The following is a 12,674-nucleotide window of genomic DNA, read 5'->3' on the forward strand; positions in this document are numbered from 1 at the left end:
TTCTCTGCTTCCACTTCTATGCCTTGTTGATATCAGTAGAGAAAGCTTAAGTGATTTTAAAATTTGTATATTTTATCTATGAAATTACATATAAGGAAGATACTCAATGTTCATGTAAACTGGGGATGAGAGCAGTCAAAATGCTGCATTCTTGAAGGTGTGTGTGCTGTCTAGGATGCAGAATATTTTCTACCTTTCCTCACTGATCTGAAGACCAAACCTTTTCCAGGTACAGTCTTAGATACATTTCATTAACCTGGTGTTTATTTTTACAAGAATATAATGAAATTTCAATAAATTTTTCTCTGTAAATGGACTTATGTAAGTGGACACATACAAATGATTATAAGATTTAAAATTTAAGCGAATGGAGCATATATACTTCTTGGTTCATTTACTCACAACCTTAGCTGGCAATGGGATAGTATAATTCATTGTGTGTTTTCAATGCACTTTGTTAATATATGCAAAAAACCCCAAATGATCTGGAACTGAAAAGACAGCTCAGTGATTAAGCACACTTGATGTATCAATGCTAATCTTGTTGTCCATGCTAGCATTTTGTCTTCATTAAGCTTGCACAGGCCTTGTGCAGACTGTCACAAAACTGCTCCTTCATAAGTTCAGCTGCCTTGCTGTATCCAGACGACATTGTTTCCTGTAGTCATCTACTGTCTCTGGTCCCCACACTGACTTTTCTTCTGCAATGATCCCTGAATCTCTTGAGGAGAGCATGTGGTAGATATGTGCCATGAGGCCTGACTATCCCACACTCTTCTACTCTGCACGTTGGTTGACAGTGGGCGCAGGGCTAATCAGTGCAGTGAGTTTCTAACGAGGACTGAGAGCTCCATTCATCTATGTGGACATGATGCGAAGACATTAGGAGTTGGATTCATACTATAACCATTCAGAAGACTACTGTAGTCAGTTCTCCCATAGGGCATATGACACTATCAAAATTATCAACACACATCAATTGTACAAATTAGTGGGTTTGTTGTGAAATTGTAATGTATGCTTATGTGACAATTTCCTCATATTCATCTTTTCTTCATTCTCTCTTGTCCTCTCCTTTCCCCTCTATCCTGTTCCCTCTTCCCTTACTCATTTGTCCAACTTCTGCTTTCAAATCATGTTTACTTTCTTTTTCTTTACTCCTTTTTTCTTTTGTTTTTTGATTGTTCATTTGTTTGTACGGATGAGAACACATACATACTGTGTATCTCTACATGTCTGCTTTATTTTCCTTAACATCATGTCCTTAAATACTATCCACTTTCCTACAGATGGCAGTGTTTGTGAAGGGTGGAGCCAGCTGAAAGAACTGAGGTGCCTGTGAATTTGCAGTGTTCTGTGGGAGAGAAAAGGCCACCTGAGTTCTTCCCAAGCTTCAGTCTAGGAGGAATGGACAAGGTCCTGAAAGCATTGTTTTTTGTCCTAGGCCTTCACCTAGCTGGTGAGTCATGGAGGAGAAACCACATATCCCAGGATATGTGATTAATTTTGGAGGCAGGAGGGAATTGGGGCACCAGACAAAGTCATCAGTCTTGAAACCATCAGCAGATAGTACATCCTTAGGAACCTAACACCATTTGCTGTTTCCCTGCACAGAGGTGAGTGACCAGCAGAAGGAAAGACGTGACCAGCAGCAGGTGAGACAAAGTCCCCAATCTCTGACAGTCTGGGAAGGAGGGACCACAGTTCTGAACTGCACTTATGAGAACAGCGCATTTGACTATTTCCCATGGTACCAGCAATTCCCTGGTGGAAGCCCTGCACTCCTCATAGCCGTATTTTCAGTGTCCAATAAAAAGGAAGAAGAACGATTCACAGTCTTCTTCAGTAAAAGCGACAAACAGCTCTCCTTGCACACCGCAGACTCTCAGCCTGGAGACTCAGCCACCTACTTCTGTGCAGCAAGGGCACAGTGCTTCGCAGACACCTGCAGCCCAGACCCAAACCTGCAGCTGAGGCTCCAGCAAAGCCTGCAGTGGGGCTGAGAACTGAGGGAAAGTGAGAACAAGTTGACTTAGAATAACCCAGTCGTCACCACTTGGGTGTCTTCATGCATTTATCAAGAAAATTCTGCTCTTAGAGATTGAGGTTTGACATAAATTTCTTCATCAGATGCATTTCCAGCATATAGTCAAGAAGAGTCTTCATTCCTTCAGGGTCTGAAGAGAAAATTGTTTATTTTAGGCAATGGTCACATATCCACAGTATTGTGAATGAAAGGTCATTTAGAAAGGGGTTTTGTTTTCATGAAAACTATAACAACTGCAGAATAGCATCAAACATGGGCACACTCCAGTGCCAGTGAATGACATTGCTAAACATCTGGTTACAGAGGCTCCTCACTCTTGTTTTTCTCCTTCCCAGACTCCTGAAGACTGCCATAGAGTTGTGTCATCACAATAATCCTTTGCTGTGGTCAATGGCTCTCCAGGACCCAAACAGAGACTTCAGACTCACAAGTCTGTTTTGATTTTATTTGCCTGAGCTGATGCTTTGGGGATGTTGAAGTCACAGTGCTTTGGGGTGAGAATTCATGGTTTGTCTCTGAAGAGAAGCCAAGATTGATGTGATCATGTGTTATCTTCAATAAAACCAGGGTCAGAACTGTTGGAAGTTGTGTGAATACAAGCAATACATTAAGAGTCATTGCTGCCTTACCGTTCCTTCATCCTGTCGACCAATTTCATGCTCTTTCTCCTCACTCTCAAAAACAAAAACACAACACCCCAAACAATAAAAATGAAACACCTACAAACAAAAACAAAAGTTCAATTAAATTAAAAAATGCCCAAACCAAACAAAACTGATCTGGCAGGATTTAGAGAAAAGGAAATTTCTCATTAAAATGTTATATTAACAAAAGTATTAATTTAACAGGTAGTGATCGCTACCTGTTGAGAAAGGGAAAAAAAAACTCTTTTCTTTAATATAGGGACACCGAGTTTACCAACCATGACATGGCTAGGGTGATGCTGTCCTGTCCTGATTCTATTTTGTTTCTGCTTAGAATTTCTCAGTCACATCTGCCTTGGGAACACATTTGGTATTTCCTTCACCCTGACCTTGGTCCAGACATATTGACCAAAGTAAACAATATTTATACAAACTAAATATGAATTAAAATAGTTGAAGAAGGTGAAAGTTAAAGTTAAATGCCATATTGTGCCAGAAATAACTACTATGCACTGTCAAAACAAATGTTACAAAGTTACTATGACAATAAAAAACTAAAGACTGAATGCTGGTTTATTCGGAGAAAGCCACTCAGGCCTTATCACAAATTGAATTATTGAGTTTGATATTTTTATGATATTGTTTTTATTTTGGTTGAAATATAATTACATCACTTTTTACATATTACTTTACATTCCTGAAACCCCTTATGTGTTCTTTATCTCCAGCCTCTCCCAAGCTCTCCAATAATAATTTCAAATGCAAAGCCTCTTTTTCTATGATTACTGTTGTTTTACACAGATGCACACAAACACACACACAATTATGTAAATACAACCTTCTGAGTCTGTTTAGAGCTGGTTCTGTGCACATGATTTCATTGCTGACCACTTGCTATTGTATCATTCATCGGGGCTCTTCCCTGGGCATGACCATTTCTGGCTCTCAGCAGTACTTAGTTGTCTGTAGTTCCTTGTATAAGTACAGGGCCCCATGTCATTTCTGTAGTAAAAATTTTCCTTAAAACACACAAAAACATTATAGGAATATGTTTTTGTTTTAATCCCAGGTGTGCAGATATGAGGCTGCATCATAGAAGGTGACTATGATTTGCCTCATGCTCTAGCAGGGGTGTGGTTCTGCCAGCTGCAGATAGTTTCTGTGAGTGTGTCAACTTTTAAATTCCAGGAACTTTTCAGAGGATTTATAATGTTAGGGGCACAAGTGGTGGAGCTGCTGCTGTTGTGTGTTTGGTGGTTGGATGCTGTTGATGCTGTTTGTCAAGGAGTGGTATACAAAGAATCAAGAAGAAGTTAGGTATCCTGATGGAGTAGATCAAATTTGCCCAAGGAAACCTGACACTCCTAATAAGCAAGAAGAAGTCTAATGATGACATTGTTCACTTTCACCTCTATCAGTTTTTCTCTATCAAGTGTTATGGGGTTGTAAGAAATGAAGAAAATGGGGTGGTAAAGGGTAAAGGAGAGAAAAAGAAACCCACTGCGTAGCAGTCCAGATACAATTTTCCATGTCTAGTGGTATCATCATTGCCCAGTATTTGTTATGCAGACATACTTTTGTGGTGTCAAAGGTATTGCTCCACTATCATTTCTAGCAGACCTTCTTGCAACATACTTCCTGGTCTTCTTGTTTTTCTATTTTCTTGGTGCCGTGCTTTCTTCAATGGTTTTTGAGCCTTAGTTTTGGGAGTCTTGTTGTAGATGTTTTTGGGGGGGGGGGGGGTGAACCTCCCATAATCAGTTGTTTTCTGTATTTTGACCAGTTGTGATTTTCTGTGATGGTCTCCATATGCTGCCAAGAAAAGCTTTCTTAAGAGGCATGAGAAATATACTTACTTATAGGCATAAGTCAATATTTTGACTATAGTTAAGAAGTGTGGTATCTTAGTAAAGTGGCAGTAGTAGATTCTCCTCAAAGATCCATGTCACTAGGTCTGAGCAGTTAGCAGAATTCTAATACCAAGCCTTATTTCCCTCTTGTTGAGTGGGCCATAAGTCTAATAAGAGCCCTGTTGGTTACTGCCAAGTTATTAGTGCCACCATTGCATCTTTACAAGCACGTTTCAGGGCTCTTCATGGTTTTGGTTCATAAGCATCACATCAAGATAGGAGTATTGAATGCTTCCCCCCTTTGGCAACTTGCACAGCACATATAAAAGCTAGTGGTCAGTGATGGGAATTTTACCTCAAATCCATTTCCAGTCTTTCAAGTCTTGGTCCAAAGTATATAGTCACCTCAAATGAGATAAACTTTTGATCTCTGAGAGACAACCCAGGGCAACAGCAATAGTCAGCATTCTTCCAAGAGCCTCTTGGATTCCCTTGGTCAACATATTGAAAAGAGGTTTCCGATGCCTGGCACTTGGTTTCTTGTTAGATGATCCTTCTTTTGAGAGGGGTATTGCCAGCCCAAGTGGTATAACTTCATTAAAAATATATATGAAATATAATTCCAGGTGTACATGAAGCAATAAATATCCTTAAATGCTGGGAGCCAAAGCTATTTAGTGGAGACAAAGCTAGTTACTGAAGTCAAATCCAAATAGTGAGCAAAGGCCATTTAGTGGAGACAAAGCCAATTAGTGGAAAAGTTACCAACAGCTGCACTAGGACCCCAGGTCATAGGTGAAAGATTCGTGTGAGAACATCTGCTTGTTGGTCTTGGAGCATCCTTGAGATATCTTAAGGAAAGATCCTTACAGTATCTTGCAGGTGCAATGTTCAAGCCATGAAAGCACACTTGCTGTCTTCTGCACCAGTAAATTAGCCTCCCTCCCTTTCCTGCCTTCTCCCTATATAAGTTGTGTAAAAATTTCAAATAAATGAGGCCTTGATCAGACAAACTGACTTGGTCTCCATTTTTCCTGTCTCTGTCTATCCCATTCTTTTTACTCCTCCATAAGAACCCGTTGAACTCCCGCTAGACAGGACACTTAAAGGTATTTCAAACATACTCAGTGGTATTTATCTTCTCTCTGTCTTCTTCTGTATTGACCTCTCTGCCATCTTTCAAATAAGCTCACAATTATCCCCATTTTCCTCAACAACTGATCTCTTTTTAGGATTCTTTAAATACTAAGCTTCATTCTTTTTAATGTTTTATATTATTTATTTATTATGTCAGTGTGTGTGAGTGAGGTGGTTGGAAGCACACAAGTCTGTGTGAGTATTCACAAACTTGTATATATCCATAGGTAGACACATCTGTGTGCATGTAAAGGCCAAAAGCTGTTGTCCTTGCACTCAAAGCTGGAGTTTCAGGTTTTTCAGAATATGTAGCTTATTAAATGTGTCTTAGGACTTGAACTTCAGTCTTTATTATTAGCAACAAGCGCTTTGAACTGTTGAGATATCTCTCCACCAACCTTAAGCTTTATCTTCACTGGGAAGCACTGTCTATCAATTAAATCACAGGAAAGACAAAGCAGTATTTAGAATTTGACCAACTGTCCATCTCAGCACTTAAACACAGTGTACTCCAAAGACACATCTCAGAGGCTGTGTCTATGCAGCTTGTAGAGTGCCCACTCACTCTTGGAGATCTAGAGCAGGGGCACAGCTCTGACACCTTGTGCTGTCCAGGCTGCTGTGGCTCTCATTATCTCCTGCTTAGCGCTTAGCAACAGAGAGAAATCCAGGGCATGGGCTCTCAGCAATAAGCAGTGAAATTGACAGAGGAATGTGACTCTGATACCAGAAACTAGTCCCTGCTATTTTTCCCATGCTATCAACAAACATGTTGATCTGCTATTTTTCCTCATAGAATGAACTGGAGCTTTTTCGGAGACCTTGTTTGTATTTTCTCTTCTGATTGCCTTTTGGGTAATTTCCTTCATTGGGATAATGAAAGCAAATCAAGGACAAAGAGCTACATTCTAATAGGCAATATAGCCATACACAAATAAATTCAAACATAAATTCATGTGGTAACACGACTCTAATGCTTACAGGTTATATGTATCTTGAACATGTAATTTTCTCAAGACACAGAGAGACCTGGCAAGCTTATCATGAGACTGGTTTCTAAATTAAATACAGAAAGTTTAATAAGTGAGATGGAATATGACAGTAAAATGGTATAGCAAATTTTAGGACATGTCTTAAGCAGAGTTCTCTGTGTGGAGAGAACAGAACACATTTTCTGAGTACAACTTGATGGTAAACTTTTGAAAGAGTTTTTTTTTTTTCTGTTTTTAGCAGTGGGTTGTAACTCCCCACCCCACTGTGTGAGTGAGTGTGTGTGTGTGTGTGTGTGTGTGTGTGTGTGTGTGTAAACCAGTGATCATCATTGGGTATCTCTCTCTATTTCTTTCTACTTTGTTTATTTATTTATTTTTGTAGGAAGTCTTACTTAAACTGAAGCTCATCGATTGACTGATTAGTGAGACCCCAGGATCTTCCTGTCTATATTTCCCAGAGCTCAGACTGTAGGGGCAGCCACAGTCTGGATTCTTACATGGGTCCTGGAGATCCACACATAAGGAACCATGATGTATAGCAGTCAACTGACATACTGAATGTCTTCTTAGATCCTGAAGACTAATATTTTATTCCTGTTACAATTTCCCAGAACATAAGCAAACGGGGATCTTCTGGAATGCTGATGGGATGCCCTTTACTGCATGTTTTAAATCTAGCTTTGTAACTGCAGAATTTAGCACTGAGAAAATGAGGAGGACTATTTCAGATACCAGTGATTCACAGGGAAATTCAGGACTCTAAGAGGATTTTATTATTTTTAATTAAGCTTAACCAGACAATGAGACAATGGATTGAGAGAAGTAAACATAGACAATGATCGGCAGGTGCACGTCACACATGGCTCATGATGGATTAGACTTTGGTTCCCAAAATTATCTCCCTGAATAACACCCAGGCGTGCAAAGCAACTTCCCCCTCAGCAGGGATGGGTTTTCTCAAGCTTCCTTTTAAGACAAGAAAGCAAGTAGAGGCTTGTGGTGAGCTACCCTTTTCTCTCTGCGCATGTAGGTTGTAGCCTGTGATCACACAAAACCACATTTCCTGCTTGAGGCAATGTCAGAAACACAGGAGGTTCACGTGCTCACTGCCTGGCCCTCAGACACTGAACACTGAGCTGAGGCAGAGCTGACACACTCATACAGAGGGACCTGGGACACATGCCTCCCTGTAGCCTGCTCTGTGTGTTGGTGGCCTTGGCCTTCTCTGGTATGGGTGTTTCATGTATAGCTGAGAATATTATGGCCTTTTACATGGACATGAGGGGGAAAAGGGACTGGAGAACAGTGAGCAGAAATGTCTTCAGTTAAGTTTGCCTTTGGGTCTTACAAGGCCCTCTTCCAACATTGCTTTGTGTACACTATCACAGGATAAGCTGTTTACTCTTTCCTCTGGTTGTTTTGCAGGGTGCAATGTGGCCCAGAAAGTCACTCAGGTTGAGTCAACTACAAGCAGTCAGTTCGGAGAAAAAGTCACCCTGGACTGTTCATATGAGACAAGTTATTACAATTACCAACTCTTTTGGTATAAGCAGCTTGTTACTGGAGAGATGATTTTCCTTATTCGACAGATTTCTACTTCTTTTCAGAATGAGAGGAATGGCCGCTATTCTGTCACGTTGAAGAGATCAGCCAAGTCCTTCAGCCTTGTCATTTCAGCCTTACAGCTAGAAGATTCGGGGATGTATTTCTGTGCACTCTGTGAATTGACCCACAGTGTTTGAAGTGACAGCACAAGCTGAACAAAAACTGGGGCTCCTTAAACACAGCCATCACAGGAGCCCAGCTGAGAAGCACACCTGTACATGCTGAGCAAGAAGTCTCACTGTGGATGCTTCCTCTGTGGTCTGCATCAGTAGTGTGTTTCTAAGTAAAACCAGATGCTAGGCAATTCAGAAACAGTTATGATGAGTGTTTTTTTTTTAATACTTTGTCTTGAAAGTATTTAGTTAAAAATAGATCACAGAGAAGATGTGTAGCATTTTCTACAGTTGGGAATATGGCATCACAGCAATTTAAAGTGTTAGTTTCTCTTCATATTAGCAACAGCACACACCTCAGAGGAGTTATCTGGAAGAGCAAAGAACATAATTTTCTTGTGAAGTTACTATCAGAGAAGCAGAGCCATCATGAGTAAAGTGGTCAGAGACAGATCATAAGGACTTTCTACTTGAAATACTGGAGGTTCTTGGGTTATCCCCACAAATCTTTGTTTTTGTATCTTGTACTGAGCCTGAGGTACTGAGGTCAGCTAGAGCAGCAATTGGGAAGGACAGTTGCATGAGGGCAGCACATTGGTGAACTGAGACTTGTGAAAATACAGTGAGACCCAGAAGATAATTGATGTCTAGAAGGATGACCTACCACACCTCAGTCTCTCTAGTTTTGGGGAAATTCAGAAGCCATCGCATTTGCCAACACGATAGATACACAAGATGACCCAAGACAAATAGAAGCTATAGAAGTGAGAAATAGAGGGTTAATGGTAAATGGAGCTGGCACCTCATTGACATCATATGTGCTTGGAGCCTGAATCTGTAGAGCTATAATATGAATTATACAACATATAATATAAAAAATCACCTATGCTTTAAGTCTTCTAATGTTGCTTTTTCCATGTTCACCCCAAAACAGAATGACATGGGGAAAGAAATGCTGAGAAATGTGTTTCTGAATGTGTATTTAAAGATTTTTTATAACATGAGTGTAAACTGTTTTGCCAGCATGTACAGGTGTGTACTCTGTGCATGTCTGGTTTTCATGGAGGCTAGAAGAGGCATTAGATTCCCTGACACTGGAGTTATTGAAGGGAATGAGTTACTATGGAATGCCAGGAACTGAATCTGATTCTTCTGCAAATATAGCAAATAATTCTAAGTAGTGTGTCTAAGTTCCAGCCCCCATTTCAAAGAAATCTCTTTGAGTCACCAAATAGAAGTCACAGAATAACTGTCTGGGTTAACAAACAATGCCAACTATTTGTGTCTCCAGGAAGCATCTTTCATAAAGAAGAACATCTAAAACTGGTAGTCAAAGGTTAGAGATCAACATGCCAAATAAATGAAAGCTGTAAACATGACACAGCAAGTCTCATATTTAAAAGACTAGATTTTTGACCAAAGCCAGACAGAAACATGAAGAGAACAACTACATAAAAATAGAGAGTAGACCCTGGAAATGTTAGTGCATGGCACTATGGCACTCTCAGTGCAACAAAATAAACACTAAATGACATGAAATGTCACATGGACCCCTAATCAGTAAGGATCTGAGACTGCATTGCCTCACTGTGATTTTAACAAATTCTCCTACATAAAAAACCCAGCAAACGAATCTTCAAAGTTACTAAGGACTTCTGCAAGTTCACCTCTCTGATTTTGGAAGGAGAATTCCAGGCAGGCAAGGCAAGGCTTGAGAACTACTTAGAGAAATCATTAAATGCAAAAAACCAAAATCTGTTAACAAATGTAAAATTCAAATTCTTTACTCTGAGAAAAAAAAAAAGTCTGGTACTTCATTAATAGCCAGAAAAGTCAGCATGGGAAACAAATTTTAAGGAAAGGTAAATACATATCACTAACATCCTATGAACTTCTTTGCAATTGTCCTTGTTAAAGTTTCCTCAGTTGGATTGGGTGGCATCTGTCTGCTGTCTTAAGTGGTCTATGCACGTGAGACAGAGGATTGCCAGTTTGAATTCACTCAATATAACAGCTACATTCTGCCTAAAACAAAAAAACAAAAATTGTTCTACCTGGGAAGTTCACTGGCACACTAAAAAATATTTTTGCAATGAAGAAAAAGGCCAATGAACCCCATATAGAAGAAAAGAAAGGTTTTACTGAGAAAAAGATGATTGACTTATTAACATATATGAAAGACTACATATTTCACAATCCAACTCAGACATGATAACCTTGTATGAAGGCTCTTACTTTTCTCATTTTTGGTGTTCAGGATTGAGACACAGCTTTTTCTAGCTCAATAGCATCTCTCTTTAATATCAGCCAGAATGTAGCACAAAAGCAGTGCCTAATGTGTAGGGGTTTTCTTCTGCTTTGTGTTTTGTTTCTTTGTTTTTGATGAGCAGTGGTAGCTTGGAGCAGGGTGGCCAATGACTCAGTAATGATGAGATTACTGCTTGCATCTGACCTAAGGGAATGAGAAAAGGATGCCAAGCCTAAATACACATTGCCCAAGGAGCAACTGATTAAAAAAAAATCATTAACTCAGCTGTTAACAGTGCTGAGTTTCTCAGCAGTTTCTCTGCAGTTTCTCTGCAGTCCCATGCTGTGATGTATAAGGACCCAGAGGGAAAGATTTTCCCAGAAGCACACAGGGCACATTCCCCTTTAAGGGCCTGTGTCCCTTTCCTTTGCCCTGTCTGTTCATAGTGCTGTCCCATCACATCCCAGCAAGGTGATGCCCTGCACTTCCTGAGAGTCTTTATTCAAAGGCAACCACTGGGGAAGACGTGGTCTAAATCTTTCCATTTTCCTTTGAAGATCAGGCTCTAGCACACACATTTCCAAGTGAGGAAAAGGAAAGTAGTTCATTACAAAATTATTATGTCTTGAATGCTTTTATTGGCTTAAAAAAAACAGAATCCTTTCAGAATGGGGATTGAGCATTTTAGTCAGAGTCCTCTCTCTTGATTAGTTTCTTTAGATGTACATATTTTAGTAGGTTTATCCTATGTTATATGTCTATATGAGTGAGTATATACCGTGTGTGTCTTTCTGCTTCTGGGACAGCTCACTCAGCATGATCCTTTCTGGGTCCTACCATTTACCTGCAAATTTCATGATTTCCTTATTTTTCATTGCAAAGTAATACTCCATTGCGTAGATGTACCACAATTTCTGCACCCATTCTTCAGTTGAGGGGCATCTGGGATGTTTCCAGCTTCTGGCTATTACAAATAAAGCTGCTATAAACATGGTTGAGCAAATGTCCTTATTGTGTACTTGCGACATCAGAAGAAGAAGAAAACAGGAAACAACCTAGGAACCTGCCACAGAGGGCCTCTGAAAGGCTCTGCCCTATAGACTATCAAAGCAGATGCTGAGACTTATGGCCAAATGTTGGGCAGAGTGCAAGGAATCTTATGTAAGAAGTGGGAAATAGTAAGATCTGGAGATGACAGCAACTCCACAAGGAGAGCAACAGAACCAGAATATTTGAACACAGGGGTCTTCCCAGACTCATACTCCAACCAAGTAGCATGCATGGAGATAACCTAGAACCCCTGTACAGATGAAGCCCATGGCAGTTCAGTGTCTAAGTGGGCTCCATAGTAATGAAAAGAGGTACTGCCTCTGACATAATCTGATTGGCCTGCTCTTTGATCACCTTCCCCTGAGGGGGGAGCAGCCTTACTAGGCCACAGAGGAAGACAATGCAGCCACTCCTGATGTGATCTGATAGACTAAGACCAGAAGGAAGGAGAGGAGGACCTCCCCTATCAGTAGACTTGAAGAGGGGCATGCTTGAAGAAGGTGGAGGGAGGGTGGGACGTGGAGTGGAGGAGGCAGGAGCTTATGGGAGGATACAAAGTGAATAAAGTGTAATTAATAAAATGAAATTAAATTAAAAAAATACAGAATGCAAATGAACTTCTGAAAAGTTACAGGAGGGATGTGGTGGATGGAAAAGCATAAGCAGACCCCGAGGTGGAGGCTTCTAGGTCCTAGAAGACACTTGTAGAGAAGTGGTTGCAAGGGAAGGATGTGGGTGTCTAAACAGATAAACATAGGAAAGAGGAGGACCAAGAGGACCACAAAAGACTCAGCTCAGAACCAGTTTACTGAACTCTCAGCCTTCGGGCATCTCCCATTCCCAAGGGATAAAGCTTTACTCTCTCCTCCTCTGAGGCGCATCTGTCTGTCTCTGACATCCAGTCCTATGACTGTCCATCCAGGGAATATACTCTGAAAACCCTAGATGACCATCATCGTTACTGCTGCACCCCCTTCTCTGTCCTTCC

General features: G+C 40.5%; 2 gene segments (V, D, J or C); both read left to right on the forward strand.

Annotated features, from left to right (window-relative positions):
• The first annotated feature begins 1,407 nt into the window (after window positions 1-1,407).
• On the forward strand, window positions 1,408-2,003 carry LOC129676868 (T cell receptor alpha variable 23/delta variable 6-like). The segment is given in 2 exon segments: window positions 1,408-1,459; window positions 1,615-2,003. Coding segments are annotated over 2 exon segments (441 nt in total).
• Window positions 2,004-7,849: 5,846 nt separating this feature from the next.
• LOC129676863 (T cell receptor delta variable 1-like) lies at window positions 7,850-8,412 on the forward strand. The segment is given in 2 exon segments: window positions 7,850-7,898; window positions 8,096-8,412. Coding segments are annotated over 2 exon segments (366 nt in total).
• Window positions 8,413-12,674: the final 4,262 nt, after the last annotated feature.

Source organism: Psammomys obesus, unplaced genomic scaffold (assembly GCF_907164565.1).
Source record: "Psammomys obesus unplaced genomic scaffold, mPsaObe1.curated_primary_1811, whole genome shotgun sequence".
NCBI classification, from domain to species: Eukaryota; Metazoa; Chordata; class Mammalia; order Rodentia; family Muridae; genus Psammomys; species Psammomys obesus.